A 23,072-nucleotide genomic window follows, 5' to 3' on the forward strand; every position below is an offset into this window, starting at 1 on the left:
GGGTTCTCTGAAGTGCTTCCATCTACGAAAATATTTCTATCTATTCGTTGTTAAGAAATTCAGAAAAAATAATAATAAATAAGAGAATAATAATATAAATCTGCAAATGCGAACAACGAAACAAGCGAATGCGATAAATCCGATGGGTTACCAAGTTTGAACTATTATCGCCAAAGTTGGCGATGTTTACATTTACCGGGTTCTCTGCGGAAGTGCTTCCACATTCTCTAAAAGCAGAAACATGGTGTGTACAACGCTGAAGACTAGGAACCGTTAATCTGCTACGTCTCAAAACTTTTGCGCCGGAAACGAAATACTTAGTTGAAAACTTTTTTAAGGTTGCTTACCTACAGATTTTATGGAGGAATGCGCCGGCTCTTTCTTTTAGCGTTACTAAAAGCACTTTTTTCCAAAAATATTCGCGATTTTTGCTATGTATTGAGGAATTGGTTTAACAATGTTAATGTATGGTCTAAAATGACATCAAGATTTACTTGCGTGGCTCAAGGAATAATAAATGCATACTGCATACTGATGCAGATGATAATCGTCCGTCGATGTTTGAACATCACAGCCACAGGTTTTGTACAGATTAATTATCTTCCATTTTTTAAGCTAAGACGCTAATGCACGTGTGCGGTTTTGTGTAACTGAAAACACAAACTAACGCCAAATGGTCTGCAAAGCTTTGTTGCCAACAGCGATATCAAAAGTACATATCCGGTAATGCCGTAAAACATAGTTCCGATTTGCGGAATTTTGTAAAACTCCAATATAGAAAAAAGTGTAAAATATACTTTTTGTAATAAATGGGGAACTAATAAAGTTGAATATATAACCAAAATATATCTCCATCTAGTGACCAATATCTCGAAGCCTACTGAAAACTGGGCAGTTGGCTTTGATTAGATACAGTCAATAAATATTCTCAAGAAATAGCCCAAGAGAGGAAAACCTATTATTGAGAAATCTCAAATTTAGCTCATGACATAGGGAATAAAATTCCAAGCGAAAGTACCTTTTCTGTTATTTTATTTATCATTAAACTGAAGATTTAAGAAAAAAAAAGGACATTGCTGTTCTATCCGACCAGCTTATTTCGCAGAAAGCACTGAGCAGCTACTTACACTTTAACTGGCATTTATTGTTTATGTTCTTTCTGCTGAATGTATGTTTAATGCAAAGAATTTGTAACAACATCACATACAAATTCTTTGGTTTAATAGTTATAATCTTTTTTTGTCGAAATGGCATTTCGAGCAAACAGTAACGGACATAAAATTTATAATGGTTTCGATGGTTTTGATTCAAAAAGTCCATTTTTGATTGGTGTGGCCGGTGGAACTGCGTCTGGAAAGGTAAATAACGAACAACTGTGTCTCTCTTACTTCCCGTAATGGATTATATTAACGGCAGTATTCAGAAAATAGTAAACATCCCCTAGTAAATGTATTGTTTTTCGAATACCATGTTCAGATATTCTGTATAAGCTAGGTAAAGAATGTTCGGTATATGTAAGCCATATAATTTAATTTATTTATATTTCACAAATGGATTTATTGTATGTATGCTAAAAGTTGTAGAGGTCTAGTCTATAGAAGAGATCTGTAAATATTTCTAATTTAATCTACGTTGAAATCAAAAAAATATTGACTTGAAACAGCAAATTTTCAAAAAGTTCAAGTCAGAGCAGCATGAATGCTGAAAGTAACTATTTGAAATTTAGGTACTCTTCTGTTATCAGGACTGAATTCAGAGATGTATGTATGGATAATTTATATTCATGTATATAATTACCTGTGTATGTGTGCATGTGCGTAGTATATATTAGGAATTAGGAACAAATCAGTAATTAAAACTAGATATATATTATAAGAAAAGTTGTAAGAACAATACTTAAAAGACCAATTTTGGTCAAAACTTTTTGCGCATTGTGCTGCAAAATTAAGGAAATGAGAAGATAAATTTTAGTAAGCTCGCCAAAAAATTACCAAAAGCTGTGGCTCCAAGAAAACTCCAATATAAGCATATATAGTAGTTATGGAAAGTGTGAAAATTGAAAAAAATGTGTATATTTAGAAGTTCGATTAATAAAAGCTATATGCTAAACATTTACGGAAATTTTGACACAGTATAAAAACAAATCAATTGAAGGAGGTAAAATGATAGGCTATATGCGAAATAAAAAGTAAATTAAAAAACAGTAAAATATTAATCGATTGAACAGTGTAAAAGGCAAAAAAATATATTAAAATTAAAAAGCAGAAAATGGTTAATTAACCCAATTCGAGGTCCATTCTGGCTCCATTTCAAGGGAAATTTCTAAATGAACATCGAACCAAGCTAACCCCATTACGCGTTTCACCGAAACAGACAATTGAAACTTTGCGCTACAAAATTTTTTAATTAATTAAATAAACTGTCTAAAAGAACATTTTTTTTAGTCTCAATTCTCTGTTCCAATTTCCCAACGCGTCCACGTATATTGACACATTAAGGTGTAAAAAAAAAAAAAAAAAAAAAATGTAAATGCAATTTTAATGTACAGCAAAAATAAAAATAAATAAATAGCGGTATGCTATTAGTCAAAATATATAATAACAAATGGGCTGGAACTGCAAGCTTAAAGAATTAAAACTTTACAAACGAACCGGAAATTAAATTTAAATGTAAAAGGAAAAAATAATCTAGGCGACAACCAGTATGGGTCTTGCTAAGACCAAGTAAAAACTTTAAGAGAAAAATTATAAAAATCAGACCTGTATCAATGCTGTCTTCTCTGGTGACGAGGAAACTCGAAAAGGGCTAGTATTTCCCCCTTGCACTTTTCAATGCTCTCCAACTTGTCGTGTGACAAAGGATGGGGATTTATATATATATAAATAAATAAATGGAACTACTCTGATATGCACCCTCAAGTCGCCAAATTTCTCGCCAAAAATGTTTGGCAAGAAACTCCACGCTGCCATATTGCTATCTAAATTTTTTGTCTACATTTCGAACTTTAAGCCTAAAATGTCTTCAAAAACACGGTTTATGTGAATGCAAAAACCACGTTTTGAACACAAATTTAAGCTAAAAATCTGAAACAAAAACAAAAAATTTAGATAGCAAAATCGTAAAGCTTCTCACCAAAATTATTTGACGAGTCCATGTACACAGCGATATGTTTTAACTTAAAAAAAATCTACGAATGGCACAATCTAGGAAACGAATGAATCTACGAACTACCCACACCTCGCTTTAATAAATTAGCATAAGAACAATAAATTTCAAAGACTACCATGTACACAGCATTCTGTTTAAACTTAAAACAACATCTACGAATTGCACAATTCAGGTAACAAACGAATCTACGAAGTACGTACATCTCACTTTAATAAATTAACATAACAACAATAAATTTCAAAGAATATCATGTATACAGCGTTCTGTTTCAACTTAAAAAACATCTACGAATTGCACAATTTAGACGGTACGCACTAATCAACAAAATAATTAAAATAAATTTCAAACAATTCAAAAAACAACAATAACAACAGAAGTTCATACTAAACAATGAACATAACATTCTACAAAATAAGAATAATAAAATAAAATGCACTTACCATGAATTAATGCTTTTTCGAACAGCAGAAATACTAATCTCATACTGCCACGTAATCACTATCGTAATTATATGACAGCCAGACACACTATCCAGAAAATTCATACTATGGTTCACAAATAAATAAAATAACAAATAATCACAAATCCCTACTTCTATCATGCATAGCCACTAAAAACAATCTCCCAAACCCTCTTTCCACATCTCCAAATACCCACTGCCCCTCAACAGGATGGCCACGACGATATTTCCTTTTGCCGAACTTCAATTCAACAACTTCCACCATTTTATCTCCCCCCCCCAGGGCCCACCAGCGGCCAAGCGGTAAAGTCGCCGAACACTGGTAGTTCGGTCCGAGGTTCGAATCCCACAAACGGGCTAGCTGCATGGGCGTTTTCATGGTTTTCCCCATGTGTAACGTGTATACGAGCCAGTTTCCCTTAGAAAGTCCTCTACGAAGGCATCCCTTCCTTAGGCAGATAGCCCTCGAGGCTTTGCCATAATCACACGCACACACATTATCTTCTCCCTCCCCCCCTAGCTTCCCAGACACAGAGCATGACGTGAACCAGCGAAAGATTTTTCAAAGTCAACAGGGTTGCCATACAACCCGCAATCATGCCAAAAACCAGCGCAGAGCACATATCGCCACATTTGGGGAAATTAGGACGTATATCAGAGTTGTACCAAATATATATATATAAAAAGAGAGAGAAGGAAAATCTTAAAGGTTTCAGATTTTAAATTACGTTCAAAGGGGCGTTTTTTTAACATTTTGTGTGTTACCTTTATATTTTACCTTTATTTATTAAATATCATCTTCTTTACACTTAAACCATAAATTTCAGTTCAAGAGCAATATAGCGAAATAATTTTAAATTGAGCATATCTTTAGAATTTCCGATACACAGTCTCGCACACTGGAGATAAAAGTGTTTTTTTGTCTACAACATTGCCATCGCTCGCTTTGAAATCCCTGAGTTTGTTAATCAAAAATTTGTTTTACAAAATATAAATTCGATAATAAAACAAATTTCAAATTTGGGATTCCTGATGCCCATATTCGCAGTAAGATTACGTCATTCAAAATTTGATGGCGCTAGGTACTGTTGTTTTATCACAATGCAAAAAACATACATCATGGTTCATACAGTCCATAAAAGTCCTTAGGTTTTTTGGAATCGATTTTTGGTCCTTAAAAATCCTGAATTTCGTCCAAAATCGGCAGAAGGTCCTTAATTTTAATCATCTAAAATTTCTGTCTTGTTTTTACGACTGCTGTTTTTAGTGTGAATTATCATTATGGAGGAATATTTTTGATAATTCACTACAAATATGATTATCTTTTGAATGGGTACATGGGTTATAATTTGTTCCAATTTCTAATGTAGAGGGTGGGATTCTGGAGTTTCATAGCAAGGAGCCAAACATAAGCATTTCAAAATTATTTCATTTTTTTCTAATGAAGAGCATTTAAACAACTTTCTGCTTTTGGGGATGTGAATTCTTTTATTAAATGACTCTAAATTTGGCGATTTTAAGATTAATATCTGTAGAAAATTTTTAATTCGGAGATCTGGAGATTTTCCGACAATTTTTTTGGAAACATTGATAAACCTAACTAAAATAATGGCAATATATTTAAATTACATTTAAGGAATAAGATTAAAATAAAGCATTTTTATTTTCTTTTGCTATCATATTATAAAGTCGCATAAATTAATTTTACACTTTTTTCACCGATTTTTTTTTTTTTTTTTTTTTTTTCAAAATATTTTCTAGCTTTTTTTTCTCTTGCAGAATTGGTAGGGCTATTTTTTCTTTAGGATTTCATACATTGCAACTTGGAAAGTTTAGAAGGATTTGAAGGCAAGATTTACAGACCCACAATTCTAGAAGACTTCAGAAAAAAATTGATAAAATGAAAATGTCTTCATTGTATTAACACATAATGGATGTATTTTACAGAAAGTTTGTGATGAATTTCTTAAAATTTGGAGAATTTTTGGAAGGGCAGTGAAAACATGTTTGAATGTTGTACTTCTGATACTAGAATTTTCTTAACATGCTTATCTTCCCTTTATTTTCTCAACTTTTCAATAGACACTAGTATGAAAAATACCAAAAATGTTTTCTAATCTTTTTGCATGGACAGGCATTTATAAAAAAGAATTTTTCTATTAATAAAGACATTGAAAACTGACAATTTAAAAGATTCACCTTATACAGGTTGGGGTAAATAAAAGTGGCCCAGAGAACAGAATTTCTGCTTTCCGAGCCACATTTATTTGCCCCACCCTATATGTCTCAATAGATCATACACAGGGCTGACACAAGGTATTTTCTCATATGATGCAATTTCCGTGGATCTTACATTCTGCTCCCACTGCCTGTCCTTAATTCTAAAAGTTTTGCCATTTCTAGATTTTGTTGTTCGGTGTGTCACTAAATTATAAAAATTCTGCCTCATTGGCCCTGAAACCAGCCCTTACCATACATCATTTCATATTTATCAGCTTTTTCTTTACATTCTAAATGAATTTGGTTTTTTTAGAATAGAGTACAAAGTCTGGACTCGTCGGGACTTCTACGATTCCGGATTAGGGGTTTTTCCGGACTATAGACCATCAGTTTAAATCTGGTAAGATGGCATGCAGAAATTATAAAATTAAAAATATGAAACCGTAATTTATGAAAAAGAGCAATTATGATTTTAAAAGTATCAAAATTTACCAAACAACAACAAAAACAAAAAAAAAAAAAAAAAAAAAAAAACAACCACAATTTGTATTGTAATGCACAATAAGAAGGCCACTAAATGACCTATCGTTGATTATAAAGGCCAAAAGATAATCAGAGCTAAGAGAATTTATAAGGTATTGATTTTGGTTGTACAATTTCTGATGTTAGTACATACTCCCAATGATTTCTTTACATTTATTGCTGGCTAAATTAAGTCCTTAATTAATAGAGGTTCTATTGTACATAATAATGCAAAATACGTAGAAAGCAAATGTGTATCAAAGTATAAGTAAATAAATACAAATATTTACTTAAATTATATTATCCTTTAGCGAAAGCAAACTTTATTTCTTTTTGATAATGAGAAGATTGTTTATTCTCTTTCTAACATTCAATATATATATATATATATTCATTATAATTATATAATCATTATATATATATTCAGTATTTTATTGATATTTTGTGAAAGAATTTTCATATTAATTTTTTTTTTGTAGTCTACAGTATGCCAAAAAATTATGGATAAAGTTGGACAATATTCTGTGGATCATCAGCAACGTCAAGTTATATGTATTAGCCAAGATAGTTTTTACAAAGAATTAACGTGTGAAGAAAAGAAAAAAGCTGCTAAGGGAAAATATAATTTTGATCATCCTGGTAATATTTTTTTAAATATATGATCCATATTATTGTGTACAGCAGTTAATTACTGTATTTAGTGTATGTGTTCTACAAATGATATTACTAAAAGAAATAATGGTGCTGATGCATGAACGCAACCACCTTTGCGCAATATGAGTCTTTCACAGATGAAAAAGTAAAAACTATTTACAGGTGTAAATTGGCTGTTTCCGACTTTTTTTAGAAAATTTCCCAAACTATGAATAGTTATTGTAAATTGGTGAACATTATCAACATATCAAAAGAAAACACATACTAAACTACACATTTTAAGTATTAAATAAAATGAATTAAAAAAGTAAAAGAAATTTTTCTTTGAATTCTGAGCTGTGTTCTTTTCCCCATGAACACATTGATCCATTTTCACTTAAAAGACATCAAAGGATTCCACAAACTTTGCATTGCTCATGGGCTGTCTACCAGACTCATTTCATCATTGCTCTCTGTAGCGATTTTCTGGTAAAAGATTATTTCTGCAGAACATTTACTGCAGTTTTTTCTGTAGTAGTAGATTCCACAAGCAGTATTTTAAGATTGAATTCTAGGCAAAAATATTACAATTTGCCTATAATAAACCATTGAAACTTGGAATACAACAAAAAGAATGCATACAAAAATGGTGACACTGCTAGACTAAAGAATTATTATAAGCATATTGCCTGAAGAATGTTTATGTCCATGGTTGCCAAACCTTTGACACATTCTGAGAATCTAGTGTCTTCTACTAAGGTGGTTGCGATAATACGCAAGTACTGAAATAACTGTAAAATTTACAATCAAGCTCTATTAAAATATCTTTTTAAACTGTTCACTAATTTACAATAAAATTCAAAATAAAAGCAAAATTTAGTTAACAATTTAGAATGTATATTTTTTCAAATCTTATAATTGTAGTATTATGGTGTAAATTATGTGTTATATTATTACAAATTATAAATTTAAAAAATTAGAATAATTAACTCTTTGCTCAAACCTAAGAAAACTCTGTTTATAAAGATTATAACCACGAATGCTAAAAAAGTAGCATATAGTAGTTTGTATAATTATAATTATTACAGTCAAAAGTCGTTAATTCGGACACCCATAATCCGGAATGATCTACAATCCGGACCTCAAAGCTACAAACTTTCTGCGCATGTTCATATGCATGTACGCATGCGCATAATACGTTTACGCATGCGCGTTTAATGTGTAACAGATGGTATAAGCTAAGCTAAAATTGTCTAGTTATCTATTTCAGTTAATGTTGCAGATTGCATTGTTCCTTAATCTTCGAATTGGATCCGGCTTTTTGGCAGACTGTTAGAGCAATTTTATAAAAGTAAGTTCGAACTTTCGATTATGTCAAATAGAATTTGCGATGCTGGATCTACAAAGGGAAAGCATGTGTCGATGTCCATCAAACAAAAAGTGGAATTGCTGCAAAAAATGGATAAAGGCTCCTTTGATTCTCTAAGCATTCTAAAATCTGTTCATCAATTTCACACTGCTCTGCGTAAGGGGGGGACGTTGCGCCGCGCAATGAACTGAAAGTTGATCTGTCAGCACTATCCTTATCTTCAGGGCAGATGTTTTTATTTTATTCGGCTTATGATTCCTTACTAAGTGTAGTATTTCATCTCGATGTACTCCGTCTTTGATATGATTTAAATCAAAGTCCTCATCATTATAAATATCACGAATACAAATCAAATAGTTTCTGGTTGCAATTTTCCAATTTCGACTATGCATAATGTATGCTTTACGCATGCGCGCGTTGAAAGAAATGTTTAATAAAGTAAATAAATAAATATTAAGCTTTTTTTTTTTTGTAAATTTTGATGCCCTTTAGATCATAATTGCTCTTTATTTCATAAATTACGGTTTCATATTTTTAATTTTATAATTTCTGCATGCCATCTTAACAGATTTAAACTGATGATCTATAATCCGGGATCGCCGAAGTCTCGACGAGTCCGGATTAAAGACTTTTGACTGTAGTAGAAAGCTGATGCTCATACAGATTTTGACATGCTTCACTTAATGGAAAGAATGTGAATGAGAACCGTTTTTCAAGTTTGTGAATTTTTTTTTTTGTAAATGTTTGAGACATTTTTTAGATGTTTAAATGGATAAAAATGTTATTGAAAAGTCGAGAAAAGCGGCAGAAAGATTTATGTTGGAAGAAAATTTTGAAAAGTGCATACTGTAAGATCTAGGTGTATACTGTGTTGCAAATATAAGGACTGGTCTGTATTAGATTTTGTGTTCATACATATCCTTCAACTCTTTCATTGATACTGCTCTTGTTTCAATGGTTCTTATGCTAGATGTAAATCATGTATAATATATTGCTTGCTAATTATTTTGCCTGAAAACTTATGTACGTATTATGTACTTAAAAACTTATGTACATAGGTTTTATTATTTTGTATTTCAACATATTGTATTATAATTTTTGCACTATCTTCTGATGAGCCACTTTCTGTAATACATTTAAGTCTGTTTATTCATACCAGCACAAAAGGTTAGATAGCATGACAAAAGTCATGATATATTGTGTCAAAATAATCTCAATATAATGTGCTATATGTCCAAAGATCAAATGAAGAAAGATGTTCTGTATTATTCTGTAGTAGTAGTATTCTGTCTATAGTAGTCTGTATTGTTCTATCGACAGTACAATGTAGCATACATTTGTAATCATATATTAAAAGAAATCAGACAAGTTGCTGAAAAGGCCAGTGTGTTCTTCATATGTAAGCATTATTTCAGTTTGTCATAAAGAAGCTGGTAGTCCAACCTTCAGAAGTCCAACCACCAGATTATGATGTCACAAACTGACGGCTAACAATTGCTGTTGGTCACCCACTACCTAAGGTACCACTACATATTCTTTGATGAAAATAAATTCAACGTTTTCTGCAGTGACAGCTGTCGCACTGTATGCAGAAAGTCCAACACCGTTTTGGATCCAAAAAATTTACATCATATAGTTAAACATGGTAGTGACTTCGTTGTGGTTTATGGTTGTATGTATGGCTTCAACTGGGTTAGAAAATTTCTTTTTTATAGATAGCATTGTGAATCTTATGGTTTACTTGGATGTACTTCACATTAAAAGGAAGTGCTAAAAAGTTAGTTTTCGATGGAAATTTCGTATTCCAGTATGACAATGACCCCAAACACATAGCTGATAACATCAAAATGTTCTGTCTTTTTCATTGTAAACGACAGTTATACATACCACCATAGTGCCCAGACATTAATCAGTGTCACAGAAAAGCTATGGGCCACACACGAAAAAGCGGTCCAAAAACACAGAATTAAAAACAAAGCACATTTAAAATAATTCTTCCAAGAAAAATGGGATAAAATATCTTCAGATGCGAGCAAAATGCTGGTTGAATAAGTACCTTAATGTTTGAAAGAGATCATAAAAGCCAAAGGACATGCAACAAAATATTGACACTTTCTCTGTATGTGAGATATCACAAAAATTTCATTGGTATATTCTTAATTTTTTTAGGCAAAAATCTGCCTGTGTTTATTTAAAATGCTTCTGAATTTTTTTTTCATTTTAGAATTTTTTGGTTAACTATTCTTTATTTTTAATTTAAATTAAACTATTTGTTATGTGTATAAATAAATACGTGCTTGCTCTTCTTGGCAATGTGTGAATAATAAAAGTTATATTTATCATATAAAAGGTTATTCTCAATTGTTTGAGCCACTGTATGCAAGATGAGGAAGAACTGAACAATCTTCTATGATATCCGAATTGCCCGATAATAAAGTAGAAGTATTGGCCTCTAAACTGCAACAATGGAAACACTTTGAGGAAATGTTTTGCACAATTTATTCAAAAAAAAAAAAAAAAAAAAAAAAAAAGATCTCATTTGTTGTTATAATGTTAGTAGTATTGCAAAAAGCTTGAGCATCATATACAACAGATGAACAAATGATGTTTGTTCACAGATTCTTCCAAAATTGAGGTTTTAGAGAAATTTTTTTATAAATGGCAGTGTGCTACTCCCAGATTCATTCAAATTAAAGAAATCTGTGCAGTCATAGAGAATATTCATAGATTATATAATACAAGAATTATGAGTAGTATTGTTGTGTTTTAAAGTTATTATTTTAGGAGACTCCTCTACATTGATCTTTGCCAAAAGCATTGTGAATGAAAATAGCAGGAAAGTATGAGTTTAAAATTAAGAAATAAAGTTCTTACTCTTTATTTCTCTGAACTGAAACTGTTTATTATGACTAGATAAATTTCAGAAGCATGTCATGGTGTAGGGCACTGATTCTCAACCACTGTGCAATGGCACTTTTGTGTGCCACCAAAGTGTTTTAAAAAAATTATATATTCTAAGAAAAACAAATCCAGAACCGAATCATTCAACCATTTTATAGAAATAAACTAAGGGTATTCATGGTATATTTAACTTATCCTTTCATGGATAGATGGAAGCACATCATGGAATTTACTTACCAGATTGTGTTCTCTGCCCAACGAGGTGTTGGCTCCAGCCGATTAAAAATTCAGCTACTTTATTCGAATCGATTATATATCTCTAAAGATTTTTATTTACTAAATTATCAATTTAAAAGAATTTTAAATAATTGTTATAGTCGATTAAAATAGTAGAACAAAAATGAATAATAAATAAAGAAAATATAATAAATACAGATTTATAAAATATATATCTAATATAATTTAAAAAAGCCATTTAAAAAAGAAATTGAATATTTGAAAAAGTTTATATGTATATTTAATATCTGGTAATCTTGATTATGTGCAATCTAATGTGCTTCTCATAGTAGATTGTTAGTAATTTATCTGTAATAGGTAAGATATATCATTACCTAATATAATTGAAAAGTATGAATTTTTTTTTATTACATATATATAGTATAATGCTTGTATTATTTTACTACAATTCTGGATTAAACCCAAACAATATTATATGCTAGTTCAGTTTAATATTTACATGCTTGCTGTGTGGTTGAATTTAGAAATATATATACAGTCAAAAGTCTTTAATCTGGACCTCAAAGCTACAAACTTTCTGCGCATGCCTAAACACATAATGCATTTATGCATGCGCATAATACATTTACACATGCGCATTTAATGTATAACAGGCGGTATAAGCTAAGCTAAAATTATTTAATTATCTATTTCAGTTAATGTTGCAGATTGCGTTGTTCCTTAATCTTCAAATTGGATCCGGCTTATTATTTTTTACAGACTGTTAGAGCAATTTTATAAAAGTAAGCTTGAACTTTCGATTCTGTCAAAAAGAATTTCCAATTCTGGATCTACAAAGGATCTACAAAACGAAAGCATGCTTCAATGTCCATCAAACAAAAAGTGGAATTGCTGCAAAAAATGGATAAAGGCATATCCTTTGTTTCTCTAACCATTCCAAAATCTGTTTATCAATTTCACGCTGCTCTGCGGGGGGAGAGAGGGGATGTCGTGGCGCGCAATGAGCTGGAAGTTGATCTGTCAGCACTATCCTTATCTTCAGGGCAGATGTTTTTATTTTATTCGGCTTATAATTCCTTACTAAATGTAGTATTTCATCTCGATGTACTCCGTCTTTGATATGATTTAAATGATATTCCTCGTCATTATAAATATCACGAATACACATCAAATAGTTTTCTGGCTGCAATTTTCTAATTTCGACTAATGCATAATGTATATTATACGCATGTGCGTGTTGAAAGAAATATTAAAAATATAAAGTAAACAAATAAATATTAAGCTTTTTTTTTTTTTTTTTTTTTTTTTTTTTTGTAAATTTTGATACCCTTTAGATCATGATTGCTCTTTATTTCATAAATTACTTTTTCATATTTTTAATTTTATAGTTTCTGCATGCCATCTTACCAGATTTAAACTTATGATCTATAATCCAGAAAAACCGATTATCCAGAATCACCGAAGTCCCAACGAATCCGGATTAAAGACTTTTGACTTTAATCAGGGGGGGCCAATCTGCAGCTCGTGAACCACATGCATCTCTTTGAAGGATTATTTGTGACTCTCGATAAATGTACCCCAGTTCCCTTATCATTTTTGTGTTATTATATTTTTTAAAAATTATTATCATTCTGTATGTGTTTCTAAATGTCTTTTAAATTACAGGCAACAAATATGCAAAGTTATAACAAATTTCATTTCCGTCCATGGTCTCTTGATTTTTTTCTGAATCCATTTGAAATTAGCATAAATTCAAAGTGAGTTTTCCATTTCCAATATAATTATGACTCAAAAAGTATCTGAAGAATTAAAATTAATAGAGATGCCAGGGGGGGGCCAATCTGCGGCTCGCGAACCACATGCATCTCTTTGAAGGATTATTTGTGGCTCTCGATAAATGTACCCCAGTTCCCTTATCATTTTTGTGTTATTATATTTTTTTAAAATTATTATCATTCTGTATGTGTTTCGAAATGTCTTTTAAATTACAGACAACAAATATGCAAAGTTATAACAAATTTCATTTCCGTCCATGATGCAAGAAGGATCAAGCTCTACAATTAAAATATAAATCGACGCCGATTACTGAATTTTGGAAATTTGTACCAGAATCGAAGTATCCTGAATTAAAAAAGGCTGCTTCTCGAATTATTTCAATATTCGGAACAACTTACTTATGTGAATCATTTTATTCCACTTTAAAATTCGTGAGATCCAAATACCGATCAGTATTAACTAACCAGCATCTCAAAGAATTACTGAGAAGTGCTGTCACCAATTATTCACCAAATTTTAGAGAATTATCAAGAGAAGTAAAATAAATGTGTTTAATTTTGAATATTTAAGTTCAATACACATATTTTGTACTTTTATTTATATATTTTCAATAAATATAATTTCTGTAAAAACATTTTTAATACCTTTTTTGCATACCTTTTAAATATGTATTTAATGGTGGCTCGCGAAAAATTTCAAATTTTGAAAAATGCCTTGGATTATCAAGGAGCTTGGCCACCCCTGATATATGCTATGCAGTATTGTGCTCTCAAACTTAAATAAAACTTATTGAAAGGTAATACAGGATTCGGCTTTTTTATAATTTTTTAACAAAATTATTTTTATCTTAAAAGAATCTTCTGAAATAGATAAATGGTTAAAAAGAAGAAAACGGTGATAAAACTGATGATATTAATGATCAGGGCCGATGCCCAGTGAGAGCTAAGATATTTCCTTCTGCAATAAATGTATTGTTCATCAGAAATATAATGATGATTTCTTAAAATGTGAATTTATATCTATCTACAATGAAAAATGATATAGTTGTTCCTGGGTGCCTGGTATGTGGTAGTCAATTATCAAATAGTGCTATGGTATTGAGCGAGCTCCAGCGTCACTTTCTGACTAACCATCCTTCACTTGCATCAAAAGACAAAAGCTAATTTCAAAAATCATTATCTGCAAAATTCAAATAAGTAAACGTTTTTGAAAAACAACTTAGTGTGTCAAAAACAACTTATGCATTATCTTTATACTTACTTATGCTTTATAGTGTCAACTTATGCTTTATAGTGTGTGAAAACAACAACGAAATTTACAATGATTCTTAATGTTGGACTTTGTTTTTGATAGTTATTCAGCGTGATATTTAACCTAAACTTAGTGTGTCTCAAAAAGCTCAGAGAGCTTCTTATGAAATAGCCAAATTAATTGCAGTTAAATTACAACCTAATAATTTGTTTGAAAAGATTATATTACCAATTTGTTGCAAAATTTAAAAAATAATGATTGGTGGATCAGTGGATATTGATATTTGTTATTCGTAAAATACCACTTTCAAATGATACAATTCATCGCAGAATTAAAGACATGTCATGAAATAAAGAAAATGCTGCAAAAACTCTTGCAAATTCAAACTTTGCTCTACAAATAGATGAAACAATGTACATTACGGGAAAGGCATAATTAATTGCATTTGTTCAGTTCATTCATGAAAATGATATAATTAATCAATCTTTATGCTGTCTTAAGTTATTCGATTATGCAACTGAAAACATATTTTCGATGTAATTAACTTGTATTTACAAGAAATGAAAGTTTCATGGAATTTATGTATTGGGATTTGCACACTTGTTGCTCCCGCTATGACTGGACAAAAAGATTTCTGCCACATGTAAAAGAAATGAATGCAGATATATTAGTCACCTTTTTTTTTTTTTTTTTTTTTTTTTTTTTTTTTTTTTTTTGGCATCAGGAAGCATTTATTATAAAATATTAGCCATCAGAATTGAAAATTATGTTGGAACAATGTGTTAAAATGGTTAATTATATAAAATCAAAACTAGTCACTTATTTAGTAATTTATGCGAAGTTATGGAAGCTAAATACAAATACTTGATACTGCGCATGGATGTAAGGTGGTTGTCATGAGGAAAGGTTTAATCTTGCGTGCTTGAATTAAAAAACGAGATGAAAATTTTTTTGAACAAGATAAAAATTATGGTTTTGTTTATTTGTAGGAAGATAAAATATGGTGTACTAAACTAGTTTACTTACCTGATATTTGTTATTTTTAATAACATAAGTTCATGTATGCAAGGACTGAAAGAAAATATTTTAAACGCAACAAACTTGTGGGATTCCCCCCCAAAAAAGTAACTTTATAGAAGAAGAAAGCATACAAACGTAATTTGGAAAAGTTTGAGTCAGTTCCAAAAGACTCCTATAAAACTAACTATTCATAAAGTTGTTATTGACCATTTGACAGCACTAGAGAATATTTGATTGGGTTGGTAATCCATTTGTGATAACAAATACATCTGTATATGAATTAACTTTGAATGAAGAGGAAGAACTAATTTTGCTGTGTAATAATCGAGATTTAATTTTTAAACATTCGGAAGAGTCAATTAATTCATTTTGGATTAAAATTAGAGGCGATTATCCCATAATAACCAAAAAAGCTCTAAAAATATTGTTACAATTTTCTATATCTTATTAGTGTGAATTTGGATTCTCTGCATTAACAAATCTAAAAATGAAAAAAAGATTAAAACTTTTAAATGTAGGTGACGAAATGAGAGTGACATTATCATTTTTATAACCAAATATAAACGAAATTATCAAAAATCATCAAGCTCAAATTTTGCATTAAATGTATTCTTATAATTAATTAATTTCTCAATAAACATTTCTTTGTCTTTGTCATGCATATTATTTTATTTAACATAGGAAATTATTGTCATAACTACTTTACATAGTGTATTACAGATAAGTAAAATTCTTTTAAATTTATTTTATTGCTAGTATGCCGCCAAATTTTCATATTGTTAAAAGTGTACAGCTGCCAAAAGAAAACGTTGAGAATCGCTGGTGTAGAGCTACTGTGCAAAATATTTCTTGCTGATATATATTTTTTTAAAAATTTTATTATATCTAGTAGAAAACTATATCTTTTGTTTCAGATGCATTTGATAATGAGTTAATGCACAAAGTTTTAAAAGAAATTCTTGCTGGCAAAACTGTACAAATTCCTGTATATGATTTCATTACAAACTGTAGGTAAGTTGCTTCAATATAATACATGTATGGTAAAATTTTATTGTAGGTATATAAATGTCATAACTGTATTATTCTCTATAAGTTAAGAAGTTTTTCAAAATAATCTTGGAAGTCAAATATTTTTTTATTAAAATATTCAGCATTGTTGTTTATATTTTAAGTTCACCTTTGTCTAGTCAAACGGTTATAATGTTAAGAGTCTGATATCTTCAATGAATAAAATCAATCTAGTGGGTGCAAGAACATGAATTATCTATAGGAATTTTCCTGATGTCAGATATTCTCCTAAATAAAACTTAACATGCCTTGTAATGTCATCATCATAGAATACTGGTAGGACAGAAGAAAAAAAGCTTTACTGCATAGATATCTTTCATGGATTCGTGACACTTAGCTGACAACCACTTAGCCAATGAGACAATTAGTCAACAGGACATTTAGCCTACATGGGCAACTGATCAACCAACAAGACATTTAGCTGACAATGCATATATATATAGACAACCGAAAAAAAAAAGTGTAACTATGTTTTAATAACATTTGTCCCTAATTATCTGACAAAAGGTTGTTCCCAGGTTACGTAACAAGAAGGTTTATGGACAAATACCATATATTTGTCTTTATTTAATGTTAAAAAGACTACATATTTTAAAATTAGACAGAAAAGCAATTATATTTTGTCATGGATTTTAAAATCAGTTTCAGTAGAGATCAGAATTAGGTCCCTGTATTTCAGAAGGGGTAAAGAAAATTTCAGCAGTGTACTAAACGAAATGATTCTGTGTGGAAAGCAATGAGTGGAACAAAGCGAAAACTAATGTAACATGATCTGTCGAGCAAAAAATACAGTGAAATGTGGAAAAGATAATACAGTCAAAAGTCGTTAATTCGGACACCCATAATCCAGAATGATCTATAATCCGGACCTCAAAGCTACAAACTTTCTGCGCATGCGCGAAAAAACCTTTACGGCTGCGAGTATGCGTGTGCGCGTGCGCAAAATATGTTTACGAATGCGCGTTTAACGTATAACGGACGATATAAGCTAAGCTAAAATTTTCTAATTCAGTTAATGTTGCAGATTGCGTTGTTCCTTAATCTTCGATTTGGATTTGGCTTATTATTTTTTGCAGACTGTTAGAGCAGTTTTATAAAAGTAGGCTTGAACTTTCGATTATGTCAAATAGAATTTCTGATATATCTTTACTAACATGTAAAGGATCTACAAAGCAAAAGTATGTTTCGAAGTCCATTAAACAAAAAGTGGAATTGCTGTAAAAAATGGATAAAGGCATATCCTTTGTTTATCTAAACTTTAACGTTTGTTTATCTTTAACGCTGCGGCGCAATGAATTGGAAGTTGATCTGTCAGCACTATCCTTATCTTCAGGGCAGATATTTTTATTTTATTTGGCTTATAATTCCTTACTAAATGTAGTATTTCATCTCGATGTACTCCGTCTTTGATATGATTTAAATCAAATTCCTCGTCATTATAATTTGCTTCCGATAGCGAAGAAAGTGACAGAGGTTATTGAAAACGAAAAAATTTCGATTGACAAATTAGTCGGTATTCTCAACACAGCAATTTCTAAGACCTGTTTAAATGCGTAGGGTACATAAGTTATAATTTATGCAAAATTTTACCACAATTTAAATTATTTTATATACCGCCCCTCAAAGGATTAATTATGTTTTTCCTTGACATCTGCACATAAGGACAAAATAAAGGACCCTTTTTTCCCCAAACTGAATTATGAAACTTATTTAAAATGGATTCAGAAGAGTTTTTTATCGCATCAGTACGTATGTATGTATATATCTCACATAACTCAAAGACAAATAGCTTCAGAGTGTTGAAATTATGTATTTGAAATTGCTAAAACAAGTACATGTGCACCTCCCTTTTTGGTTGCAATTGGCCGCACCATAAGTGTATATATTATATATATGAACTTTGTTACTTGGCTCAGTGAGCTTAGTTACTTTGTTTTTTATATGTTTGTAAGTTGTGCATTTTTTGCTTTAAAAATAATTATGTTGTTCTTATCTTCTGGTTAAGGTTTTTATGCCTTTAGTTAACCTGCATGTTATAGTTGTAGAATTATCAACAATTTAAAAGTTGCTTAAGTGCGGTTAAACTTTTTTTTTTTTTTTTTTTTTTTTTTTTTTTTTTTTTTTACCATAGCAGCCGTATTTGTTACATTTGAAACTTAGCAGAATAGTGGATTTGTTGCCAATCTAGAGAAATTAAACTTCTTAACAGCAAAGTAATGTCTTCTTTTATTATTTCAAATTAAATTATGCTCCAGAATTATCATATTAGTTTTTAAATTATTCCATATATTGACTCAGCATAGCATTCACAACAAATTAAATCAGTTTCTAAGCCTTCGATGTCTTTTTGCTGAGTGAGACCAAACTCGGCTGAGAGTAAACTTTCAGTTTTGTGCACCAAAAAATCTGCCTTCTTGCCCACTGGTCAAATGGCTTGTTTTTGCGTAGAAACTGTAATTTTGATCGTAAAAAAAAAAAAAAAAAAAAAAAAAAATTGTATGAACTGTATTTGGCATTAATTTTTAATGTAGATATTTTGAGTTTTTATGTATTTTTGCCTTCATGAAGGGAGAATTGAATTAATTGGATGAGAAATATATCTCTGATGAAATTCAAGGAAATAAGTTTAAATGAAATGCAGAAAAAAATGCATATAATTTAATATTCTGTACAAGGAAGTCATGTGGTGTACACATAAGTTTTTTTTTTTTCCCCTGTGCCCTGAAACCAATATAGAGATGAATGTTATTGGGGCATAAAGAAATTTTTGTCAGTGATCCACATTTCTTTTCTTTGGTGTTGTCCTGTTCAGAATAAGAGAAATATTTTTTATTTATATGAAAATTTTATTTTTTCCCTAGATTTCATCATATGCCTTATTGTTGTGTTGACTGTTTTATGCACCCATTAGAAAATGTAATTTCTGTATTGCTGTTTTTTAATATTTAATACAATAAATATTTATTTTTCATTCAGTTTCCAAGTAAATTACCATGTAATAAATGAAATATAGTTTATTTTTGGGTGGTATTTATGAAGAAATTTTCTTGTGGAAACTCCCTGATAAATGTAAATAACCTGAAATTACCTATAAATCTTTTAAATGTATTACTTATTATTAAATTTATTTAATTATTTAGTGTTAAAGTTATTTAGTTAAATCTTTTAAGTGTATCACTTATTATTAAATTTAAATAATTTATTATCACTTATTATTAAATTATTTATATTATATATTAAAAATATGTTATCTCATTTTTCAGAAAGCAAGATGAATCTATTACTGTCCATCCAGCAGATGTTGTTTTAGTTGAAGGTATTCTGGTATTTTATTTCCCTGAAATCAGAGAACTTTTCCACATGAAATTGTTTGTTGATACTGATCCAGATACCCGATTGTCTCGACGAGGTAAATATCAGTACACTTTGAATGAAACTATACTGTCGAATCCAAAGTTCAATAAATAATGAGATAAAATATGCTTAACATTGTTTTACAATTCCATTTATATCCAATTAATTTAATTAATGCAAATTCCAATATCTGAAATAATTAGGACTTCAGCATTTCTGGATTTAGGAAATTTCCTAATATTAGATCATCTGTTTAAATATAATAAGATGAAATAAAGACATGGCAACATTGGGCTTCCTTCACCTTCACTATTTAGGCTAGATAGAAAAATGCTAATTCCCCACAGTAACTAAAGAGTGGAACGTGTAATCCTGGCCGTCAGTGTATTGTCATTGGTCGTAGTGCCACATCTATAGTTGTTTTAATCTGACGTGCAGAGATGTCATTTTGTCCCAAGAAAAATCCCATTTATATGGCACATCTATTTCCTTTTGTTGGAGCAGGTGCTTTAATCAATATTCTCTATTCCTAGATTTTCTTAAATATTTTTTTATTTTACTTTATAACCCAAAAGGGTTATTAATTTCATTTTTGGCATTTTGGTTGATTCACTGTAAATGGCGAATCACTTTTTAAATTGTTTTCATCAAATATTAGAGCCCTGTATTATATTTAAGGAAATTAAATAATGAAGAATCTGCGTAAATGTATATTTCTCGCGTTGTAATAAAAAAACAGTACCTACAACCATCCAGTTTTGAATAACGTATGTCTGCACCTGAATATGGGCATCTGGAAGCTCAAATTTCGAATTTGTTTTATTATTTGTCTCATATTTTGTAAAGCATTTATGAGTTTTTGAGTAAAAAACTTGATGATTTCAAAGCTAGCCCTGGCAACACTGTACAGAATTTTTTTTTTTTTTTTTTTAAATCTTCAGCACGCGATACTGTGTATCGGAAATTCTAAAGACATGCTCTTTTTATTTTGTGATATTGCTGTTGAATTGAATTTTATGTTTTAAGTGCAAAGAACATGATATTTAATAAATAAAAGTAAAAAGCCCCTTTGGACATAATATAAAATCTGGATGCTTTCAGTTGTTTTTTTTTTCTAGGCTGGTGGTTTGGATTTTTTATCATTCCCGATATTGGACATCCAGATTTCGGAGTTTGAACTGTATTTCCTAATCTATTTTTATTACAGTTTTGATCTTCACCTTTAGAGTTTCCTCCACCCCTTGCTTTTTTTATTCTAGCTTGAAAATTTCTAAAATGGCATTCTGTCTAGACATATACATACATATATAGAGTCTAGAAAAGCAAAATGTGAAAGACAAATTATGAAATATTTTAACTTATAATGACTTAATTATTTTAACTTATAATGGTTTGTAATAATATTTTAATTTATAATGACTTTATTATGATAACTTTTTAATGAGCTCAGAATTGCAAAAAGTTCAAGTTATTTTGTATATAGCAAAGCATATGAAGACTATTTGCTGAATGGCTGAATGGGGAATGATCCTTTTTGGAAGACTTTGTAAGAGAAACTGCCATGTATTCACACTACACATGGAGAAAACCAACCGTGCAACTACCCCATTTGCTTGGGCTCATATGTGGGTTGCATTACTGGTATTCAGTGGTCTTAACTACCTGCTATTGGTGGGGTAATAAGGTAAAATGGCTAATATAGATTTAAATTTACTTTATGCAGGCATAAGGGAAGTATTTAAAATTGTAAATTTCCCACGATGCCCAGACAGTATCCTGATCAGTGATGATGACTGTTGTACCAAAGGGCCCAGGTCTGAATCTCAGAGAAGGCAATGGCTGTTTGTAAGTATATAGTGCCTGTGCAGCAAGGAGTCACTCAAAATACATAGTGAGCTGAAATCCTCTCAAACAGTTGGCAATTGTGAAAGAGGGGTGAGGGACTCTTGGACTGCTTCCTGGGGTATTTTTTCAAGGATTTCTTTTGGGAGCAGAAGCTTCGGTGTTAAAAAGGCCTGACAATACCTGATATGTCTAAATGGATGCACAGGTGCTGATCTTGCTTCATCCTGTACCTTCCCCTGTGGGTGACGACGGTACGTTGTGCTGATATGGCAATTTCATGTAAGCAATGGTAACTTACTAGTTATGATTTGTTTAAGTTGAATACTACTTGCTGCGTATATAACTAAAAACAAATTTATTATAAATGTACAAAAAGCAAGAAACCCATTAACCGCCAAAACTACAAGGAATGTTTCTTTTCTCATGAAAATAATAACAAATATTAAATAAAGCATTTATAACATAAATTTACATTGAAAATAAAAAAATTGCTCTTACCTGTGGAAAACGCGAATGTTGCGTTCGCGCAACATCAGGGAAAGAAGACTACGGATGTTTAGTGAGTAGGATTCTACTCGTGTGATGTTTCTTTTGAGTGGAGCGCAGGATTATTTTTTAGCTGTATAATGTTTTATAAATCTACAAATCACTTTACTTGTAATTAATTTAATATTAAAATATACATTGTATTTCATTTACAAATACAGTTTATTTCAATTGAAAGATTCAAGCATGAAAAGCTTTATTACAATCATGATGTAAAGCTACATTACATATTTTACACTATTGTTACTCTTTACAACAGTCTTTTGTTATCAACGGACTTTAGGATAAAATGTCTACCATCTCCATGCAATGGTTTTTTAATGCTGAATTTACTAGGTCTTCCTGTTGCTGATCTATTTCTGGCTGATTCTACACTCTCAATAGGAGTTTGCAAAAAGAATATTGCATTCTCGCATCTGAAATCTAAAAGAGACTTTATATTTCCAGTAGTAAAAAGTGGTGATATTTAGTAAGTTTAGATATCGTCTCACCTCATATAATTTATCAGTATTGTCAATTTGAATATTGTCAAATGCAAATTCTGCTTCATATTCCTGTACTGTAATCAATTCTCGTACAACAGGAACAGAAATGTCCTTATCAAAAGACCAATACATTTTTTCTTGAGGTAAAGAATGATATCCTGTAAGCAATAATATCCCAATAAATCTTCTCATATAGGCTCCAGATGCAATAAATTCT

At 30.6% G+C, this 23,072-nt stretch overlaps 1 protein-coding gene across 3 annotated transcripts in view; it reads left to right on the top strand.

Annotated features, from left to right (window-relative positions):
• The first annotated feature begins 1,132 nt into the window (after positions 1-1,132).
• Positions 1,133-23,072, top strand: part of Uck (Uridine-cytidine kinase) — a 97,720-nt gene continuing 75,780 nt past the window's right edge. For all 3 annotated transcript variants that reach the window (XM_035351430.2, XM_035351431.2, XM_035351432.2), the window contains exons 1-4: positions 1,133-1,358; positions 6,850-7,009; positions 16,472-16,568; positions 19,889-20,034. In XM_035351430.2, coding sequence (XP_035207321.1) covers positions 1,248-1,358; positions 6,850-7,009; positions 16,472-16,568; positions 19,889-20,034 — 514 coding nt within the window. In that variant the 5' untranslated portion in view covers positions 1,133-1,247. The remainder of the gene's footprint in view (positions 1,359-6,849; positions 7,010-16,471; positions 16,569-19,888; positions 20,035-23,072) is intronic.

The sequence above is a fragment of the Stegodyphus dumicola genome, chromosome 9, assembly GCF_044657685.1.
Source record: "Stegodyphus dumicola isolate Sdum_Otavi_A_Nest chromosome 9, ASM4465768v1".
Lineage (NCBI taxonomy): Eukaryota > Metazoa > Arthropoda > Arachnida > Araneae > Eresidae > Stegodyphus > Stegodyphus dumicola.